Consider the following 22,479-nt stretch of genomic DNA (forward strand, 5'->3'; position numbering starts at 1 on the left):
TGTAGTGAGAGTGGGTCCAGGGCCACCACGATGGAGGCCCTCTACAGAGGATGAAGCCAGAGCCCCAACCAGACTAACAAGTCAGGGATGGCCTCTGTTATTCAAGGCCCTCGTGGGGCGCCTGGGTCATTCCGTTCGTTGAGCGTCGGACTTCGGCTCAGGCCGTGATCTCACAGCTCATGGGTTTGAGCCCCACATGGGGCTCTGTGCTGACAGCTCAGAGCCTGGAGCCTGCTTCGGATTCTGGGTCTCCCTCTCTGCCCCTCCCTTACTCAATCTCTCTCTCTCTCTCTCTCTCTCTCTCTCTCTCTCAAAAATAAGCAAACATTAAAAAAAACCTTAAAAACAAACAAAAAAAGAACGTGGAATCCAGAAGATCCTCCCAAGAACGCCCAATGTGGATGAGTCCTTGAATTGCCCCAGATTCCGTTTTCTCTCTCTCTGGGCTGGAGCTGAAGACAGCAGGATAGTGATCAGAGCCCAGGGTTTAGAACCAGGATCTGAGGTCTAACTCTAAGTTCTGCTGTTGATGTGCTGTGTGACTTTGGGAAAGTCTCCTAACCTCTCTGGACCTCCATTTCCTGGTAGATAAATAAAAGTCCCCCCCTCCCCCCGAGAGGCCCTTCCAGCTCAAGCCCATCTCAGCCTATGGTGCTGCTTTCATAACCTCACAGCAGCCCTTGTCCACAAATGCCTGCCTCGCCTGTCTGAAGCCAGTACTCTGAGCAAGGATGCCCAGTGATAACAGTCTGAGCACAGCCCGTCTTGCACACCTTAGTGGCAAGACAAGTCCTTCCTGTCACCTGACCCTGATGGGAGATGGGAGAAGCCAGGGCTGGGGTCCCTTCTCCGTCATCCAGGATACCGCAGTTGGAGAGAAACGGCATTAAAGCGAAGTTCCAAATATCCTACACACCCATGTAAAATTGGATTTGGGAAACAGTTTCGATCAAAAAAGTCTGATGAGCAAATTGGTCATTTGAGCCCCATTCTGTATAACGCTGTCAACTACAGACCTGGGTCCGTGTCAAACGTCTCTAAGACACTGGGACATTCAGAGGCATCTCATAAAATTAAATTTTGTCTTGAAAATGTTCAGCACTGGAGCTTTTAAAATACAGATCCCATTTATCATGCGGTTATTTTGGGGTCTGTCCGCGTAAGGAAGCCAAAAGTCCTTTCTTGGAAAGGACTGTCGTTTGCTTTGGAATGTGTCCTGTCTTCCTGCAGTCTCGGTATCAGAATGCCCTTTCTTTTATGAACTGATAGATGAGGTGGGTTTTTTAGAATCCTCACTTGGTAAAAATAAACCTTTCTGCTGAACTTTATTTTTTTAAATGTCCTGCTCTGTGAAATCCCAGAACCTCAGCATTCCCGCTGAGGCTCAAAGTGGCCTCGGGATTCCCACTTTATGTCGCAAGAAACGTGATAGTTGTTTTTGTTGTTGTTGTTGTTTTGTTTTTTTAAGAGAAGCTAGAAATCAGAGAGGTTCGGTAACAAGCCTGAGACCACACAGCTGGAGAAGCCAATGCTGGGATTTGCATGTGGCCCTCTCTGGCCTGGCATGATCGCCAGTTATCTTTTCCCCACCTCCTCAAGGAAAACAGACACCCAGGGCTTGGCCAGGGAGGAACCCCAAGATTTAACGAGATGAACCCCAAAGAAGGCTTGGATCTTATCCCAGAAAACCTTCTGTTCCTGAGAGTCTGTGGTGAACTTTGAGTTGAGTGTCCCAGAGGCAGAGAGTTTCCAGGGCAGAGGAAAATGCCCGTGTGGTTTAATTTGTCTTAAGAATAAATTTTATTTAGGGGTGCCTGCGTGGCTCAGTTGGTTAAGCATCCGACTTTGGCTTAGGTCATGATCTTGCGGTTTGTGAGTTCGAGCCCCGTGTTGGGCTTTGTGCTGAGAGCTTGGAGCCTGGAGCCTGCTTTGGATTCTGTGTCTCCCTCTTTTTCTCTCTCTCCCCCTCTCCCGCTCATTCTCTCTCTCTCTCTCTCCCGACCCCCCCCCTCCAATAAACAAACATTAAAAAATCTTTGTAAAGAATAATGTTTTCAAACATCTCTATGGCAGAATTAGGGGGTCAATTTTGCTTCTACCTTGAGTAAAAATTCTCTAGAGGGTGGTAGTGATAGTCCGACTACAGAAACTGCAAAGTAAATGTATCTTCCTCCTGGAGAAGGGGCGCTGTCTTCAGGGCAAGCGGGAAGACAGCCGGCCTGGAGCTTGGGGGGAGCCCACCTCACAGTGGACCTTGCGGGGTCCTGGGACCAGAGTCATTCTCCTGGGACTCTCTGGAGCGTGGAGTGTGGCCGTGGGGCTCCGCCAAGCCCCGTGGACCATGGAGAGAGAAGGAGGTCCAGGACTGCGAGCCTCTCTTGGGAACCCAGGGGAGTCGGTGAGCTCCGTGTGGGAGGAGAAGGGAGCAAGGAGCTCACTGAGGGCCACTAGAAGCAGAGGATGTTGGGAAAGTATTGGTAACGAGGATTATAGCTCCTCAGATTCCTCTTCAGGCAGTAGACGAGCTTCCGGTCACAGGCACAGAGCTGCACTTGGCAGAGGGGCCCGAGCTCTGCAAACAGGACGCCAGACGCAGAATGAGGAAGGGAAGATGTGGGCCCTACCTACGCTGCCTCCTGGGCTTGCTTCTAGCCTGAGCTTCCCCCCCACCCCCCCCAGTCTGCTTCCTGCCCCAGCAAGCTCTCAGTCTGATGAGGGAGGCACAGCGTCCGCACTGGGGAATGTGTGATCTGATGGAAGAAGCATAGCTGATGCCTAGGGTAAGGTTTCAGCCCAGGGACACACAGCCCCTGCCCTCTGGGAGCTCCCAGTCTGACGGTAGAGACACGGTCTCTCCCCTTAAGAGTTCCCACTCTGACGGTGGAGGCAGCCCCTGCTCTGGAGGAGACACCACCCTCAGACTTAGCTTTGAACTCAGATGGACCTGAGCTTGAATCCCAACTCCAGCTGCGTGCCCTGGCAAGCTTTTGAGTTTCAGTTTCCTCACGTATAAAATGGGACTGAACGCACTCCAAAAGACATTTGGGGCGCAAGAAAAAGGAAGCATGCAAAGCATTCGGCACCTAGTGAATGCTCAGTCTGAGCTGTTTCAGCCCTTACCCAGAGGTCCTCACTGCAGCAATCCTGCCCCTCTTGTCCCCAGCTCCGCCCTCCAAGCTACAGGCTGGCTGGCCTCTAGGGGCAGCTGAACGCAGAGCCAGAAAAGACCCAGGCTCTGTCAGTGGCCTGAAGGGGAAGCCCCAGCCTTACCGCAGGTGACCAGTCCCCGTGCAAATCTGTATTTGTATGACTGTGTCCGGATGTGGCAGCCTTTCTCCTCCAGCCGCCCGTAGCAGTGATCATGCACCCAGCAGCACCTGTCAATGCAAGGGACCTAGAACCTGAGCGGACGGAGCACAGCACTGCTGGGTGGGTGTGGTCTGGCAAAGAAAGAATCTAGGGATGAGGCCGAGTACTTCTCTGCTCTTCCTCTGGGGCTGCCTGCCACCGGCTAGCGGTTCACTGGCCCGCTTTTTCCTCCAAGGCTCACGGTGAGACTACATCTCCCAGCCTCCCCTGCAAGTAGGTGTGGCCACACAGTTAGATTCCGGCCAGGGGATCGCGGGCAGAAGCCATGGACACCACTTCCCGGCCTACCCGTGAAACTCTCCCACACTGTCCTCCTCTTTCTCTCTCTCTCTCCCATCTCTCAGCTGGATGGAGATGACCCTGCAGAGGACTCTGAGGCCACAGGGGAAGGCAGAGCCACAAGATGGAAGGAGCCGGGGTCCCGGAATTAACGTGTGATTCACATGGAACTGTTCCATGAGCAAACAATAAACTTCCGGTGTGTTGGGTGTGGCAGATTGCAGTTTTTTAAAATTGACTTACGGAAAAATAGAGAAGGTCGTGCAGAGTGTTCCCTTTTGCCCCACATCCAACGTCCCCTATCATTAACATCTTATATTATTAGTACAATACACTTGTTACGGTTAAACCAGTATGGACGTCGTTGACTAAAAGGCTAATTCGCTAAATCGTAACACATCCTTATTGAGTCATTAACTGTAAAAACTCCATCGTTTATTTAGATTTCCTTACTTTTTACCTAATTTACCTAACGTCCTATTTCCATTCCCGCCTATTTACCTAATGCCCACATTACATTTCATTGTCATGTGTCCTTAGGCTCCTCTTGGCTGGGACAGCTTCTCACACTTCCCTTGCTTTTTGGCGACCTTGACAGTTTTGAGGCATACTGGGCAGGTGTTTTGTAGGATGCCCCTGTATGGGATTTGTCTGATGTTCTTATGATAAGACTGGGGCTATGGTCTAAGTATTCCAGCTTTGGCCGTTGGGAGCCCTTTCAGTCAGCTCCTGTGCTCCCTGACATATATCCCTAGCGTTGTGGGAGGTAGCTCTCTTTAAACACTTCCTTAACTTTCCCCCTTACATGAGACTCCAGGCTCATCCTGTATGTTTCCTGCCCTTGTCTTACAATCAGCCATGTCTCCAAGGAGTCTTGGGTTTTTTTTTTAATTTTTTTTTACATTTATTTATTTTTGAGAGACCGAGCACAAGAGAGGGAGGGACAGGGAGAGAGGGAGACACAGAATCTGAAACGGGCTCCAGGCCCTGAGCTGTCAGCACAGAGCCTGACGTGGGGCTCAAATTCACGGACTTTGAGATCATGACCTGAGCCGAAGTCGGACGCTTCACTGATGGAACCACCCAGGCGCCCCAGTTCTTTTTTTTTTTTTTTTGAAGAATGGTATTAAAGACCAAGTCTAGGCATAGGAATTTGCTTATTGGGGCGCCTGGGTGGCTCAGTCAATGAAGCATCCAACTCTTGGTTTTGGCTCAGGTCATGATCTCACGGTTCGTGAGTTCAAGCCCCACATCAGGCTCTGTGCTGACAGCATGGAGCCTGCTTGGGATTCTCTCTCTACCTTTCTCTCTGATTTCCTGCACTCTCTGTCTCTCTCAAAATAAATAAACTTTTTTAAAAAGTTGCCTGTTGCTAGTGGGATGTTTCTTTTGGGTCCTCCCAGCTGATAGAGCAAAAAATGTGTGTCTACATTAACCCATGTTTGTACACACATCAGTACATATTTCTGTGCGGAACCACCTGCATCTGTATTAAGCCAAACAGGAGTTTGTCCTGACATCTCCACCTCTAATCTGTCACCACAGGGAGGGAACTCCCCCTCCAGCAGTGGGAAACTTGGCTCCAACCATCTGCCATCCATTTGCCTCATGGCCTCCTTCCATGATCCAGGTCAAGTGTCTCGGAATTTTCCAAAGAACAATCTCTCTATCTCACGTTCAAAGTTCTAGAACTTTGACACTTCCCAATCAAGAAGTGGAATCCAGTTCCCCTCCCTCTGAGAGTCTTTGAGATTGCCTCCACCAGCTGATACCACAGAATTTCTGAGGCTAGACCCTATTGTCTTGCAGTCTTGGGACACTCACTCTTGGAACCCAATAGTCACTGTGCTGTGTGGGGAAGTCCAAACAGCCTTGGAGAGGCCTAAGTGAGAGGAGCGGAGGCCCCCGGCCCACAGCCTCAGCTGAGCTCCCAGCCAGCAGCCAGCCACAACATGCCAGCCATGGGAGGGAGCCATCCAGAAACTGGATCGTCCTGCCTCATCTGAGCTGCCCAAGCTGAGGCCGGGTGGAGCTGAGACAAGCCATTCTGCCAAGCCCAGCCCAAATGGCAGATTCTTAGCAAAATAAATGGTCATGGTCACTTTAAGCCACTACATTTTAGGGTGATACGTTATGTAGCAATAGACCAACTGACTAGGTCTCCAAGATGTGTGACACATTACTAGATGTATCTCGAGCAAGTCCGTTAACCTCTCTGAGACGGAGCTTTCTCACCTATAAAATGGTGTTTCAACTGCTGGTGGGAATGCAAACTGGTGCAGCTGCTCTGGAAGACAGTATGGAGGTTCCTCAAAAAGTTAAAAATAGAGCTACCTAGCGACCCAGCAATTGCACTACTAGGCATTTATCCAAGGGATGCAGGTGTGCTGTTTCGAAGGGACACATGCACCCCCATGTTTATAGCAGCACTATCAACAATAACCAAAGTATGGAAAGAGCCCAAACGTCCATCGATGGATGAATGGATAAAGAAGATGTGGGATATATATACAATGGAGTATTACTCGGCAGTCAAAAAGAATGAAATCTTGCCATTTACAACTACATGGATGAAACTGGAGGGTATTATGCTAAGCGAAATTAGTCAGAGAAACAAAAATCATATGACTTCACTCATATGAGGACTTTAAGAGACAAAACGGATGAACATAAGGAAAGGGAAACAAAAATAATGTAAAAACAGGGAAGGGACAAAACATAAGAGACTCTTAAATAGAACAAACAGAGGGTTACTGGAGGGGTTGAGGGAGGGGGGATGGGCTAAGTGGGTAAGGGACATTAGGAATCTACTCCTGATATCATCATTGCACTATATGCTAACTAACCTGGATGTAAATTAAAAAAATAAATAGATCATTTAAAAAATGTAATCATTAAAGTTAAAAAAGAAAAACAAAATGGTGCTTCAATACTCATCTTCCAGAACTGTAGTGGAATTAAGTGAGATACTTGGGGTGTAGAGCCTAAGTGTAGAGGAGAATTATGAGAACCAGCTCACCAATCGGTGCCGTCCTTGGGGGTCCCCCGACCGCCCCAACCACAGTAACAGCCGTAGAAGCCGTAGTTCGTAAGGGCGGTCTTTCCGGTCACCTTCTCAATCATGGACTTGAGGTCCAGCAAGCCCCCTGGCACAGCAGGCACACCTGGAAGGCAGCCCCCAGCCCCAGGTGAACACATCATGCTTGCCCCAGGCCCGCTCACCCTGCAGGCTCCCGCCCCTTGTCCTGCCCTAGGACTGGGGGGGACCCAGGCATCTCCTTCTCCTTCTCCCTGTTAGTGAGACAGGAACAGGAAAGGGGAAGTCAAGTACTAGAGCTAAAAGTCCGGACTTGGAGAATGGGAAACGTGAGTTCCACTCCTGCCTCTGCCGCTCGCAGCGTGATGTTGAGTGCGTCACTTCATCTCTCCGAGCCTCAGCTTCCATGTGTGCAAATTTGCCGGGGGGGAGGGGGGACACTAAAGCAAACGCCTACCTTTTGGAGTCATCCTGAGGATTCAAATGAGAGAAAGGATGTAAGTTATGAGCACAGTGGCAGACACACAGTGAGTGACTAAGAGATATCCAGTGTAATTAATATGGTATCTGTACGAAGCGGGAAGACAGGTGCTTCCCGGAACACCATTTGGAACGTAAGGCACAGAACCTTAGAGCAGGGTGGGATCCTCCGAGATCATTGAAGCCAGCTCCCTCGCCTTAGGGATTGGGAAACAGTAGTTTGGAGGGAAAGGTTCGGGTTTCACAGTGAACCAGAGGCCTCCCCTCTCTGCTCTAGGCCTCCCGCCCTCCCTCGGTCTCCAGGGATCTGGCAAGATGTCAAAGATTAGGACAGCCTGGCAGGGGCTGTGGGCATGGTTATGGGACTCCCCTGTGCTGTGCGGTCACCTCCAGCTGGGAGGGGACAGCAGGTGGGGCGTGCATAAAACCCAGGCCGGCATCAGCAGAGAATGACCCAGAAACCAGGGGATGGAGTTGTTATATAAGGGTCTTGTTTTCATTTGGGCTTTATTTTCTTTTGTTTTGGACCAATGTTAAAAAAAAAAAAAAAAACGCCTCTCACATTTGCAAGTCACATATTGTCCACATAGCACAACCTTTACCCATCACCTCCTAGAATCATGCTACAGCAGCCCCACCAGTCGGCTGAATATCATCCCATGTCACAGAGGAAGAAACAGAGGCTCGGAGAGGAAAAGGCTCTTGCAGACGAATATACAGTAAGTGCAGAGCTGATGTTCAAACTCGAGTCTCTATGACCTCAAAGACTGGCCTCCTCTCCACTACCCTATTATTCCTAAGGGTGGAAGGTCACAGGTTCAGAGGTCATGGGGCCAGCACTTACTACAAGCCAGGAACCAAGCCAGCGTGAGAAGGCCTTTCATCTCTGGGGTTCTGGAAAAGAAAACACATGCCATGGCACACGTCTCAGGAGATGCCCCCACGACGCATTCAGACCTCCCCCCTCGGTCCCCGCCAGGCCCCACCTCTCCTTTTGGGCAGCACACGGGGCCGCCTCAGCCGGAAAAGAGATGAAGACCTCAAGGAGTTGATCCCCGAGGCTCCTGGGGGCAGAAGAGCATTTGTGGGGTGTGGCCCCAAAGGAGGCAGGAGAGGGCTTTCCCACCACAAATGCCCCAATGCAATTGCCCCCTCTGCAGAAGATGGCTAAAAGCAACCAAAGAAATAGGCGACAGGTTTCTTAAATGGAGATTTGGTGGCACAAGGAAGGAGCAGGAATTGACACAGGCTGGACGTGGCCCTTGGTGAAGGACACAAGGACCGGGCAAGGAGAAAAAAAAAACAACAAAACCTGGACAAGGGCAGTGATGATGCAGGGGTGGGAGACGGAGGGGAGCGGATGGTGTTAAGTCCCCTCATGGTGCTTGGTTGCCGGTGTTCAAGGATGTCTTCCCTGCTGGGGTCTGAAGGCAGAAGCGGGGTGGCTTTGCCCTCTCTCCCAACACTGAGAATAATGTGTGGCCCCGAGTGAGTGCTCAGGGAGGAAGCATGGGCTGGTCCCGTGTGAGCAGCTTTCAGGGCCTCGTGATGGCTTTGTGAGTCCCCCGCACTTTTGCCTTCATGGGGCCCTTCCTCCAAAAAAAAAAAAAATTCTTTTAAGTTATATTTTCCAACTACGTTGGTACGGAAGCAAATACAATCCAGGCTGGATGCGTGATTGTATGTTCGTTATTATTATAGCCAGTGTTTTTTTTTCCTCCTGATTCTAAAAGAATTAAACTGAAGACCTTTCCACAGACCTCAGGCACTGTGCCTACCTTAAGAATAAGTGGACCCTGGGTACCCGTGAGAGCTCCGAAGGGTAGGTATCACTGTTTCCATTTTGCCAGTGGAGAAATGGAGGCTCGGGTAGCTCATGGAACTTGCCAGAAGTCACACAGGTGGGGTAGGAAGTGGAAGAAGGGTTCAAACCCACGCCTGTGCACCTGTCACGGCATCGCACAGCCTCCCTTCCTAGAGGGACAAGCTTCACTTTGAGCCATGGAGCTGGAGGCCCCAGCTTCCCTCCCCACGCCTGTCTCCGGCAAACACATGAATCACTGGCCTTGAGTCCCAAAAAGTCACACCCAGAAGGCAGAGGAAATTCCATGTGTCTTGGGCCAGTGCCTGATTCTAACTTGGCTTCAAAGGTTCCTTACCGGCGGCTGGCTGTTCCCTTCCTGCTCCGGATCCCAAAGTCCTTGTTTATCCACAGCTGTTCAGCTGGCCTGTGGTCCGTCAGGACTTCCCCTTCGGTGCCTCTGACCCCTGAGCTCAGTGGTCCCTTGTGCAGTGCTCTGCCCCGAACCCCTGACACCTGTCAAGGCCTGGTTCCGTACACACAAGCTGTGGCTCCCCAGGGCTCCTGGCTACTGGGCTGGCCTCTCCATGCCATCCTTTGTCCGATAGCTCCTCTGAGTTCCAAGAACATTCCTGAGGGTTCTGTCCACCCATGACCTCCACCCTGAAGGCTCTGACCAGCCAAGGAAAATGGCCCTGGACCCTACGTTTCCACACCAGTCTTCCTCAGCTGCTTCCCAGAGCCACAACAGGAGAAAGGTGCCAGTCACCACGCACAGGCACCCACAGTGTGCCAGGTTCTGTCCGCTGCTCTTTAAAAGCCTGGCGAGCTCCCCGGCAGGTGGCTATTGTGAAGCCTGCAGGCTCAATGTCTGTCCTATCAGCAGTCATTTGTTGGACGAGGGGATAGCAGCTGTTGGTTTTACAGGTGGGGAAACCGAGGCTCTGGAAGGGGATGTGCCCAGTACTCCAGCCCAGGAATCTACTCTGTTTCGCTGCCTCCAAGCAGCAACTCTGCACCCTTCCCTGTGTTCCTTTTCCATACTGGATGGTGCTTTGAAGTCCTGGGGACCTTGCTGGGCTGGGAACGGACAGCCCCTCCCAGGACCAGCTAATTCCTAAAGGTAACATAAGACTCCCCTTGAGCATGGCTGTCATAGGCAAACCAGCCAGTCTGAAACTCACACCCCAACCTCTCCGTCTAACTCTCCTGATCCCAGCCAGAGTTTCCTCTGCCCTTTTTCACCCCAGGGCCAGAAGCAGATAGCTAGGGACCAACACTGCACCCCTGTAGCCCAGAGCCTGCTGAAACCATTCGGGCTGGCCAATCTCATAGCGTTTACCCTGCCCCCCTTTGCCTTTCCTGTGGAAAACACAAGAAAGGCTCTGGGCTGAGCTTTCTCTCATTTCTTCTGCCTCCTGATCAACCCTGATGCTTCCCCATGTGGCCCCGCATGGTATGGTATGTCTCCTGCTCTCAGAAACTGTAAATAACAGACTTTTTTTTTTTTTTATTTGAGAGAGAGAGAGAGAGAGGGAGAAAGAGCACAAGTAGGGGAGAGGGACAGAAGGGGGAGAGAGAGACTCTTAAGCAGACTCCACGCTCAGCTCAGAGCCCTACGTGAGGCTCGATCCCACACCCCTGGGATCATGACCTGAGCCAAAATCAAAGTCAGACACTCAACAGACACTCAACAGACTGAGCCACCCAGGTGCCCCCAGACTAGCTTTTAAATGGCAACCAGCTCTTGATCTGTCGGCCTCACAATATACCTGAATCAGATCAAAATCCCAGGCACATTTTAGAGGAGCTGGGCCCAGGGCTGTTGGTGCCACGGAACAGCACGAGACCCCATGGAAAGGGGCCTGAAAGAATACAACAAAGAGGCGGCAGAAGGTTCGAAATAGCTGCCCCAGGGGGCCGGGAAAGTGGCCCATCGGCGGAGCCCAGAGCCGCCCCCCAGGAGAAGGATGTGGGCTCGGTTATTTCCATCCAGTGACCACAGAGGAAAATGAGCACAGCCACAAGATAATTTAGGAGGAAAGTGGTAGCTGAGGTCATGAGAAGTGGAGGAAGTGGAAACAGACAGCCTAACGGCGGCACGAAAACGTGGGGGCCGAGGAGTGGCCGGGTCACCGGAGGGACGGACCCTCAAGTCCACACGCAGCAGCCCCCCCCGCCGCCACCATTCTCCCGGACCCCCCAGTCGGGTCTCAAGCTAGAAAGGACAGACAGCACCAAACCCCACGGCACAGCAGGCACGTGAGAGACCTCCCCCGGGTCTGTGGGGGAGGCACTGGGGGATCAGGGGCCTCCTCTCGCAGCCCCTCTCCCTCCCTGCGCCCTGCCCACCCCACCCCAAGCGAGGCAGCCCCCAGAATGAGATTCCTCACCAGGGAGACCTTCTCTCCGTGTCAGGCCTGCAGCAGGGGCAGGGGCTGGGCCTGCGGGTTTTAAAGGCCTCTCTGCCAGCCTCCCACGCTCCTGACCAGACGGCTCCGGGACCGACGGCTCACGTGGAAGGGCCTGCCTCTCCCCTCAAGACCCCCGGGGGCTTGGTCCCTCTCTGTTCAGAAGCAGCTATTTCCTGAAGGGTTCACAGTGCCTCGGTGGCTTTCAGGAGAGACGCTGGAGAGGGTCTGGCTTGGGCCGCCCACGGTCCAGGCTTCTCCACGGGGGCGGGGAGGCTGGAATCCCTCTCCCGGGGCAGCCTCCCCTCCGCCCTCCACGCTGCGTCTCTATGGAGTCCTCCAGCCCACGGCTCCTGTTCACATTTCATCCCGTCTCGCTGGGCCTCAACTCAGGGACGGCCGTGGCAGCCAGGAGGCACCCCTCCCGGACTCTCCCCTCGTCCTCTTCCTGTCGTTGCTGACTTGCCAACCCTCGCCCTGTTCCTGAGCTGGGGAGACGCAGGAGCCTGTGAAAGCCATACTCTGGAGATGCTGGAAAATGTCCCTCGAGCCCAGCTGGCACCTCCCTGTTGGCACCTGACTCCGACTGGCACGGGATTCCCACATTCCTTCTCCCTGGGAAGGAGAACCCTCCACGCTTGCAGTTAGAGACGGGCAAGCTGGCGTTCCCGCTCGGCTGCTCAGTAGCTGTGTGGCTCCAGCCAGGTCACCACACCTCTCTGTCTGTTGCTGTGAACTATGAGAATAATGCCGCCCTGCCGCCCCAGAGGCTCGTGGCAAACCAGCTACATAAAACAAGGCCGGGTAGAGAGGTGTGAGGCTCACGGGTTGGCATCACAGACTCTAGATCAACTTCGAGTCCTGGGTTCAAATCCTGGCTTCCCCACTACGAGCCACAGCTGCTTCGGGCCGACTGTAATTGGCCTGTCTCAGTGTCCTTGTTAGGATGCCAAAGTGAATGGATGCATTTATAACAGAGCAGTGGCCAAATAATGCTGGTAAGCAAATGATGAGTAGCCTTCTAGAGTGTTCTGGACGAACATGGGTAGCTGTTACTATGCTCTGTTCACTTCTGTTAATCCGTGCCCCCGCCCGGTCCCTGACCCATGTGCGCACACTTTTCCGAGAAGACGTGAGTGTGAGTTCCTTTGTCTCGTCGCTCTTGCCTTCTTCGCTCTCCTTCCTCTGCTCACGGCTGCGTCAGAGAGAAGCCCCTCCTTCCAGGCCTCAGGGCCCTTGTCTTCCCGAGACCTAACCGCTGGGCACCCCGCGGAACCCTATGAATCCAGTTCAACACAAGAAAGTGCTTACTGGCCATCTGCCACATGCAAGGCCCTGGGCGGGGGGGTGGGAGGGTCACGGTGAACAAGACCGAGGCCCAGCCCCCGCAAGCTTCCCTTCGGCTCGAGGGAACAGACAGCAAAGGCATCAAATAAATATGGGCCAGTATGTCAGGGGGTGACAGCTCCCCTGTTCCTTCCTCCTCCTACTGACACTCCGGGGCCTCACCATCCCAAACCAAACACAATGAAGCAAGAGAGAGGAAAACATCCCTTGCCTCTGCAGACCTGTCTCTCCAGTTTTGTTTTCCACTCTAAAAGCCAGACTTCCAGGGGCGCCTGGTGGTTCAGTCGGTTGTGCGTCCGACTTCGGCTCAGGTCATGATCTCACGGTTCGTGGGTTCGAGCCCCGCGTCGGGCTCTGTGCCGACAGCTTGGAGCCTGGAGCCCGCTTCAGATTCTGTGTCTCCCTCTCTCTCTGCCCCACCCCTGCTCGTGCTCTGTCTTTCTCTCTCTCTGTCTCAAAAATCAGTATTTTTTTTAAAAAGCCAGATTTCTGGACTGAGAAACCTCCACTGGTTCAACACCCACTTCCATCTGAACGCTTTGCTGCCTGAACCCTCTGCTGTGTCCCTGAGCCGGCTCCCAGGGATCCCCACCAAAGCCTGGTGTTGCCCAAGCTTGGGCTTCACCCCCCAGCCCTCCCTCTCTCTCTGGCCTTAAGAGGGCCACTCTCAGCCATCTGCCCTCTGCTGCTCAGCCCCCCAAATGCAGGTGTTTTCAAGGGATCTGCCCTCGGAGTCTGCTCCGCTCTGTCTGCACCTCTCCCGGGGTGAGCTCATCCGTGTTCAGGGGTTTAGGTCTTATTTCTCCGCAGGTGTCCAGGAGCTAGCCCAGCCGAGCAGTGTCTGGCTTTAGCTGTGACCCAGTGACACTCCCTGAACAAACGATTAAGTATGGGGATGAGGAGAAAGCACAATGTCAGCTCGAAGGATCTGAGCTTCAAGTCAGACAGAACTAGATTCAAATCTGGATGTCTCCGTCCCAACCATTTCCACTCCCTGTCGAGTGGAAGACTCTTGAGGGCAGGATCCTTCTCTGATTCATTTCTGACCCCAGCACCTAGAGCAACATCTGACGCCTGGTAGGTCCTCAAGAATTATCTGTGGGATACGGGCACATGCACCCTGATGTTTATAGCGGTGCCATCAACAATGGCCAAAGTATGCAAGAGGCCCAAATGTCCATCAACTGATAAATGGATAAAGAAGATGTGGTTTATATACACAATGGAATACTGCTCAGCAATGAAAAAGACTGGAATCTTTCCATTTGCAGCAACGTGGATGGAACTGGAGGGTATTATGCTGAGTTAAATAAGTCAGTTGGAGACTGGAACTTGAGAAACCTAATGGAAGACCATGGGGGAGGGGAAAGGAAAAAAATAGTTACAAACAGAGAGGGAGGGAGGCAAACCATAAGAGACGGTTAAATACAGAGAACAAACTGAGGGTACATGGGGGCCTAGGGGGAGGGGGAAATGGGTGGTGGACATTGAGGAGGGCACCTGCTGGGATGAGCACTGGGTGTTGTATGTAAGGGATGAATCGCAGGAATCTATTCCCGAAACCAAGAGCACACTGCATGCACTGTATGTTAGCTAACTTGACAATAAATTACAGTAAAAAAAAAAAAGAAAAATACCTGTGGGATAAATTAAACATCTCATAAACATGCCTGTTCTCTGGCACCTGCTCTGTCTATCTTGTGCAGGCTCGTCCCAGGGCTGAAGCCCCACTGAGGGCAGCCAGAGACACTTGGACACGGTCTCATCCTGAGACCAGAGCTGCCGAGATGCCCTCGGCCTCATCAGAGGGTTTGCTGCCTCCCAGGAGGCTGGCATATAGAGCAGATGGCCCAGAGCTCACTGGCAGACGGTCCACACTGAGTCCTCCTCCTCCTCCAGGGAGTTATACCTGATTGCTCCTTCCGTAGGAGGGCTGCCTGTCTCTGGAGTGTTGCAGAACTCATCACACACGTTGCCTACTTCAGCACTTCCAATCGGAAGGAGGGGGTTTCGAGGCTGATCACTCAGGAAGGGAGGAGGGGGTGCCTGGGTGGCTCGGTCATGAAGCTTCTCACTCTGGCTCTGCTTATGATCTCACGGTTCATGAGTTTGAGCCCTGCATTGGTGAGCACAAGCCCCACTCTCTCTCTCTCCCTCTCTGCCCTTTGCTCACTTGTGCCCTCTCTCTCTCAAGAGAAGAGAAGAGAAGAGAATAAAAGGAAAGGAAAGAATGAGAAAGGAACTCAATCCTCAGCGGACACCCACCGTGCCACGAGCAGAAGACAGGTTCAGCATTCGGGATCTTGAATCCCCACAATATCTCATGGGGCATTAGGACCCCATTCTGTAAGGAAGGAAACTGAGGGGCAGATGTCAGGTCGCTTACAAAAGCCTGACCCAAAAATCTAAAGCCTGGCCTATCACCCCAGTCCACGTTCTTGCCACTACACAAAGGGGTAGACCCCCCAATAAAGACTTAATGGTCATGATTTTCCCAGGACATCTGACCGGTGTCACGTGATTTCCTTATAAACAAAGTGGAGAAGTAAAAGCTTGAGTAATAGTCAGAGCTCATAATTCCTGATAATTGCTTGATGGGAGGAACCCAGTCTGTGGTTATAAACTTCCAGCCCAGGGCTATAGGCAGTGCTAGGAAGTGCTACATGGCCTTTCAAAACGTTAGAATTAGTTGCTAATTTGTAAGTGTTAGGAGATCTCGGACAGAAATCCAGATTTCCAGCTTCTCTTTAAAAGTCCTGGCAATCCTGGGGCGCCTGGGTGGCTCAGTCATTTAAGCGTCCGACTTCGACTCAGGTCATGATCTCACGGTCTGTGGGTTCGAGCCTCGCGTCGGGCTCGGTGCTGACAGCTTGGAGCCTGGAGCCTGCTTCTGATGCTGTGTCTCCCTCTCTCTCTCTCTGCCTCTCCCCCACTCTCACTTTGTCTCACTCTGTCTCTCAAAAATAAATAAATGTTAAAAAAAAATTTTTAAAAAGTCCTGGCAATCTTGGCTCTGGATCCCCACACACCCACAATGGCCAGACCCCATCAACTGGACACGTGTTTAGCTTTTCCCTGGTCTCCGTCATTCCTTACTGTCCCATCTCCACCTGTCACACTGCTACTCCCTGCCTGGAGGGCTCTCTAGTGGCCTGTCATAGAACTGGGCTTGAGTCCTACCCTCTCAGCCCGCCCCTCAGTAATGGGACAGTGACGGCCTTGAGAGCAGAGATCATCTCTCATACAAACTTGTGTTTCGAGTGCTGAGCTCAAAGCAAAGCACCTGTACTGGGGGCACCGATCCCAGGACACGGAGATCACTGAGGGCTTCCTAGAAGAAAAGTCACCTGTACTGAATCTTCTAAAGTAGGTTGGAGAAATCAGAACCCTCGTGCACTGTCAGTGGGAGCATAAAATGGTAGTTTCTGTGGAAGACACTATGGAGGTTCCTTAAAACATTCCAAGTCGTGGGGGTGCCTGGGTGGCTCAGTCGCTTAAGCGACTGACTCTTGATTTTGGCTCAGATCATGAGGTCATGGTTCATAAATTCAAGCCCTGCATCAGGCTCCGCGCTGTGACAATGGGATTCTCTCTCTCCCTCTCTCTGCCCCTCCCGTGCACATACTCTCTCTCTCCCTCTCTCTCTCTGCCCCTCCCATGCTCGCTCACTTGCTCTCCTCTCTCTCTCTCTCAAAATAAATACACAAACTTTAAAAAAATTCAATGTAGAATTACCATATGACCCAGCAATCCCACCTTTGGGTGTGTGCCCAAAAGAATTGAAACAGGGCCCCAAAGAGGTCCCTGCACACCCATGTTGGTAACAGCATTATTCACAATAGCCTGAACATGGGAGCAACTCAAGGATCTACCAATAGGCGAACGGATAAAGCAAATGCAGGCTATACATACAGTGGAATACTATTCGGCCTTAAAAAGGAAAGAAATTCTGCAAAACGCTACAACCTCAGTAATGGCGACAACCATGTTACCTGCCTCGTCTCTCTGTTCTAGGCTGATCCGTGGCAGGCGTTCAGAATTGAGTTGCCACACGGTAGGGGCTCAGCAAATGTTTGCGATTTTTCCCAGGAGAGTGGGGCGGGCCTCCGCGTCATTTCTCAGAAAAGGAACTTTCTCTACGTGTTTAGCAGGCGCGGAGGAATGGTGGAGGGGCTGGATGAAGAGACACAGCGGAGTAGGTCACCAATAAGAGATGAAGAAGTCCTACCCCGACATCCCCCCGAACAGAAACCCGCAAGGACCTGTGACCCCAAGCCCACTATCACTCAGATCACAGAAGCAGCGGCCGTCTTGGCGGTGACGGCAAAAGCATGATGCCCACGAGAAGGGCTCCTGGCCAGACTCATCGGGAGGGGTCTGTCTGGTCCTGACCCCCATTCTGAGAGCCTTTCTGGAAGACTAGGGGGTGTCTGGGTCACAGGATGCCTGTCTGATGGAGGGATCAGGGGCTGACTGGTGTTTGGAACGGGGCTGGGGGCACCCAGTCTCTGTCTCCAAATTTCTGAAGGGCTGCTGAGGGTGAAAAGCACCCTACTTGTCCCATGTGGCTCCCGATTGTGGAGGCAAGACCAGACGAGGATGCCCCATGGAGGCAGATTTGGGTTCAAGCCCAGGATGTCTTTTTTAGCAGCCCAAGTGTCCCAGGAATAGAATGAGCAGTCTTGAGGGAGGCGAGCTTCCTCTCCCCGGAGGCACTTTTTATTTACTGCATTTTAGGAACAAATATAGTGCAGAAGGTGGGGACTGAAGAGGTAGGGCATGCCCCACTCCCCCCTCAACCTCTTTGGAAAAGGAACACGAGGGACCTGTCAACAGCACATGAAGTGAGCTTAAGTCAGTTTTGGAGTGGAAGTTCTAGCCTGTAAAAAGGTAAAAAAAAAAATGACAATTTAGCAAAATTGCAAAAAAAAAAACAAAAAACAAAAAACAAAAAAAAACAAAAAAAACCACGCAGAGAAAAGCCAGGAGCCCTTCAGCATTCTACGACATGGGAGAGCTGTCAAATATTCCATGCCCTCTGCCTCGTGGGTCTCCCCACCCCCGACCTTGACTCACGCCACAGTCGTGTTCAGGGCTGTGACAAAAAGCAACATCAGTTGAGTCGGGTGCTGACTAGATGGGCTCCAGGGTACCCGCCGCGCTGACATTCTGCGACAGTGCGTGCTGTCACATTCACATTAAAAGCATGCTAAGCTTTGCTACCTAGGGCTTTGGCACTTGTTGCTTCCCCTGCCTAGAATACTAATACTTCGCATTAGCATTAGCTCCAGGTCTCAGCACAAATGCCACCTCTTCCGGGAAGCCTTCCCTGACCACCTCCCTAAGGTAGTTCCTCCTCCTCCACTTAAGCTCATATCATTGCTTTTCCCCTCGGTGACACTCACCATCATTTTGGACTCTCTTTCATGTATTTCTTGACTTGTTTAGGACTTCTGTCTCCTGCCCCTTCCACTACAGGCCGGGAAACTCATCAGTCTTGTTCCCCATCTTTTCAGCAGCTAACACATAGCCTAATACATATTTGGTGTTTGATATTTATCTGTGGAATAAAGAATAATTGGGGGTGGGGAGGATGTGAATGAGCCAAGACTTAAGGGAGTAGCCAGCCTCACCAGATTTCAGCTATTCTAGAAGTCAGCAGCCTGCTCTACTGATATACACGGGGGCGCCCGGCTGGCTCCGTCGCAAGAGCGTGCGACTCTTGATCTCGGGATCGTGAGTTCAAGCCCCACGTTGGATGGTGAGATTACTTAAGTAAAACTACAATGAAGGTATGTTAACTGACTTGAATTTAAACACATAAATGTTTTAAAATAACTTTTAAAAAGTCATAAAATTGAAAAAAATAAAAATAAATGAAATGAAGGGACACACAGGTCGTCTTATCGTGGGCTCAGTCTGTTCCTGCATGTGTAACAGCTACTCTTCAGTAAGACTCATCTGTCTTCCACCAAAAACCTTTGCTGGAAATGCAGATTCAAACACTCACCTGGGAGCGAATGCCTGCTTTGTTTTATCTTTGAAAGCCCAATCAAACTGTTCATTCTCAAGAAACATACTTTGAGCTAGCCTTCCCTTCTGTCTCTGTTTCTCACTGTCTTTTTTGGGTTTTTTTGCATTGTGAAAACCTGCTTGTTTTTCCACGGTGTAATGTCACTTCTTTTGTTTTGTTTTGTTTTGTTTTTTCGGAGAAACCCTAGAGCAGGCTCTGATTGGGAAGATCCAACATGGCGCCCAAGGCTCTAGGCTCATGGTCCTGACACTCACGATTCCAGGCGCTTCTACTTCTCACCAATCCCAGTCCAACCCAGCAGCTATTGCTGGAGAAATTCCTGTGGGCAGAGCTCCAGCTGGGCACTACAGGAAACAAGTGCAAAGCTTAGCCCATCGTCCTCTGCACTCCAGAGTTGAGAATCCAGCGCCTGTCTGTTAGGATGGGGGAAGATGAGAACAGGCCTTTGGAATGCCCATAACCCTCGAATAACATTTGAACTCCTTCCCCGGGCCTAAGAGGAAGCGTGCCCTCCTCGCACAGCCAGAGTTGCTGGCTTCCTCCTCTGCTCCTGGTTCAATCTGCTTAACCTCTAGGTCGGCACGTATCACCTGCTGCCAGAGTCACAGGTGCCTGTCTCCCCCCACAGGCCTGTGGCCCTTCATGATCTGGCCCCACCACCACCCTTTCCAGCCTTGCCTTATCTATCCCCCCTGCTCCCCAGTGCATTCCTGGGAAGAACGCTTTTTGTTCGCCAAATATACCGCACAGAATATACAGTTTGGCAGGTGGTGATAAACACTCCAGAGAACAATAAAGTGGGGAAGGGGGCTGGGAGTGCTGTGTGTGTGTATGGGAGAGGGAGCTTGGTGGTGAGGGTGGCTCAGTCGGTTAAGCGCCCGACTTCTGCTCAGGTCATGATCTCACAGTCCGTGAGTTTGAGTCCCATGTCAGGCTCTGTGCTGACAGCTTGGAGCCTGGAGCCTGCTTCCAATTCTGTGTCTCCCTCCCTCTCTCTCTCTCTCTCTCTCTCTCTCTCTCTGCCCCTCCCCCACTCATGCTCTATCTCTCTGTCTCAAAAATAAATAAACATTAAAAATAATAATAATAAAACAAACAAACAGCATGGCCAGGAAAGGCCCCCCTGCAGAGGTGACATTGGAGCAAAGCGATGGAGGAGGTGAGGGAGTAGGCCACGGGGACATCCTGGAGAGGAGCATCGCAGACAGAGAGGAGAGCATATACAAAGGTCCTGGGGTAGAAGCATGGCTGTGAGTTGGAGAAACAATAAGGAAATTAAGTCTTCCTTTGCCAAAAAGCCTCCTTGTGAACCCACCACCCCACTCGGACCGTAGGTTCCCCCCTCTGTCCCCAGACCCCCTGTGCACTCACTCATCATTGGACAATCAGATTCTATCTCAGTGTCTCCCCCTCAAGACTGCGAGCAGCTTGGGGACAGGGACTGTGCCTTTTATTTTGCCAGGCCTGGTGCCCAGCATAGGGTTTAATATACATTTATTGACTCAAGTGAACCCTTGGATGAATGAACAAAGCAGACCGGGAATCCGTGAGGATGCGTTATTCACGTCTACACTTGCAGCACGTATAGCACACTGGCACAGGCTGGGTCTGCGAACAGGAAGTTGGCGGAATGACTGATACAAATGGCCAAGGCTTACCAAGTGCAGTTACCCCGCTAAGCTCTTCATGCGGCTTATCCCATTTCACCCTTAAAGCGATCCTACGAGGTGGGCACTGCCATCATAGGCCATTTGCAGATTAGGACACCGAGGCCCGAAGGGAAAGAAAAATCACACAGCTGCTAGGCAGGAAAGCCCTGAGTTGAACCTGACAGGGCTGACCTCCCAAGGCTACAGAAATCCAGCCCACAGGTCAGCTGCCTTCCAGAGAGAGGGGGCCGGGCACAGGGCGGGGCAAGGAGGGCTATGGAGGGACCGAGGAAGAGGCCAGAGAGGTCTCCCTGTAAGGGCCTGGACGGCACCTTCCCAGCTCTGTTTTTCCTCCCGCGGGGACCAAAGTGTCCCCATTCGGCGGATGCTCAGAAAAGGTTAAGGAACCGTTGATGATTCTTTTTCCCAAAGAGGAACATTTTCTTGTGGTCTACGTTAAAAAAGAAATTCAGGCAAAGCCTCAGACGGACATAAACACAGAGTCCTCTTCATACCCGTGCCTGGCTTTGCCTCCATTTTCAGGGACCACTTTCAGGGTCACCTTCGGCCCCCTTTGATTGGGGAAAGGGTTAACATTAGGCAGGGAGTGATAAGGGACCCTCGGGGAGTCAGGACACAGCTGTGAGGGGGAGGCTGAAGAAGTGGAGGGGCTTGGGCGGGTGGGGGGGAAGATAAACATGTTCCAGGCCTGCCTGGGCTAGGTGCCATGAAGGGAGTCTCACAAACTTTCTGATAAGATCCCAATAAAAAGTCAGGGACAAAAGTCCTTGGCAGCTACCCCGTCAGGACCCCTCTCACTCTTGAGAGGTTTATACTTTGTCTCAATAAACTCTATCATTTTGCTTATTCTCTGTTGTCTGCGAGATTCACTCTTGGACCCCGTGAGACTAGAGCCAGCCTCTCCCCGCCCCCTCCTGAAACACCTGCAGGTGCGGCCTTGCCTCCTTAAGAACCGCACGGCTCACCAGGTTTGCCACCTTAAGGGAAAGGGACTCCAGGACCCCAGGGAGACTCCTCCAGCAGGGCCTGTGCCTGGCCCACCCTCCCCAGAGACCCCCCCCCCCCGCCCCCGCCACCCCGCCCGGGCTCTCCAGACCCCACCTTCTCCCATCTCTCCCACTACCTGGCTTGCCCCTCCCAGGATAGGCAGCCTCACGCCTGTCACTGACCTTCCCGGCCCGGCCTCCGCTCCTGCTCCCGCGGCCGGGCCTGCTCTCATCGGGCTCCCGGCTCTGCTGGCTCCCTGCCCCCAGCCACAACATTGAGGCCCACAGGCTGACTCTTCAACTCTTCTCTTGGACTCTTCCTCTCCAGAATCTTAAAGGCATGAGTGGGAGCAAGTGAAGACAGGCCTGGGGGTGTTGAGAGAAACTCGCACCTGCACCCAGAGGGACATTCCCCTGCTCACCCCCAACTGCTTCCGCAGATGCAGGAAGTCCAGCAAAAACCTGGAGCCTGACCTACCAGAGGGGCCTGGGCGGTCACCCAGAGAATTCCAGCGGGGGTGGCTTAGAGTCCAGAATGATCCAGGTCACAGCCTTATCCGGCTTGACAGGGCCTTTGCTAATCCCACACACACACCCCACCCCCAGCCTGGAGGAATTGCCTCCACCTCGGCCCTGAGCTCAGAACTCTCTTAGGGATGTGACAGTCTGCTAAGTAACGTGGCTATCGGAGCATCAGGGGTCCTTGGTCTTGGCTGAGACAAGGGCATGATCACAGAGCCGGGGGATGGGATGCCCAGGAACACAGATGGTGGGGGGGGGGGGGGGGGAGCAGGATAGAGTGGAAGGTGCTAGAGCCACCGGGAAAGCAAACGTACTGGAAGTGAGCTCTCAGAGAGGGGACCGGTGGCCAGAAATGCAGTGGTGTTGGCACTTACTCCAAAATAATTTCCCGAGTTCCTACTCTGTGCCGACCGCCACGTTCAGAGACGAATGTGGGCAGGGGACTCCTTGCTCGGAGTTTAATGCTGGAGACAGCGCAGGAACGAGCAGGCCACCGAAAGCAGGGCGGGAGTGCAGGGATGGACAAGCCCAGAGCAGCAGTGT

General features: G+C 52.3%; 1 protein-coding gene across 3 annotated transcripts; it reads right to left on the reverse strand.

Moving 5' to 3' along the window:
• Positions 1-2,073: 2,073 nt before the first annotated feature.
• On the reverse strand, positions 2,074-21,921 carry LOC125173197 (phospholipase A2 group V). 3 transcript variants are annotated; one of them, XM_047872099.1, is made up of 6 exons: positions 21,893-21,921; positions 21,598-21,745; positions 8,010-8,059; positions 6,668-6,812; positions 3,271-3,377; positions 2,074-2,572 (listed from the first exon to the last, which is right to left on the reverse strand). In XM_047872099.1, the coding sequence occupies exons 2-6, from the start codon at positions 21,645-21,647 to the stop codon at positions 2,448-2,450; spliced, it is 477 nt and encodes a 158-aa protein (XP_047728055.1). In that variant the 5' UTR covers positions 21,648-21,745; positions 21,893-21,921; the 3' UTR covers positions 2,074-2,447. The 3 variants fall into 3 exon arrangements, with proteins under 3 accessions (XP_047728055.1, XP_047728056.1, XP_047728057.1); XM_047872100.1 differs by lacking the exons at positions 21,598-21,745; positions 21,893-21,921 and adding an exon at positions 11,360-11,446; XM_047872101.1 differs by lacking the exons at positions 21,598-21,745; positions 21,893-21,921 and adding an exon at positions 9,325-9,488.
• Between the last annotated feature and the right edge of the window lie 558 nt (positions 21,922-22,479).

This window comes from Prionailurus viverrinus, chromosome C1, assembly GCF_022837055.1.
Source record: "Prionailurus viverrinus isolate Anna chromosome C1, UM_Priviv_1.0, whole genome shotgun sequence".
NCBI lineage: Eukaryota > Metazoa > Chordata > Mammalia > Carnivora > Felidae > Prionailurus > Prionailurus viverrinus.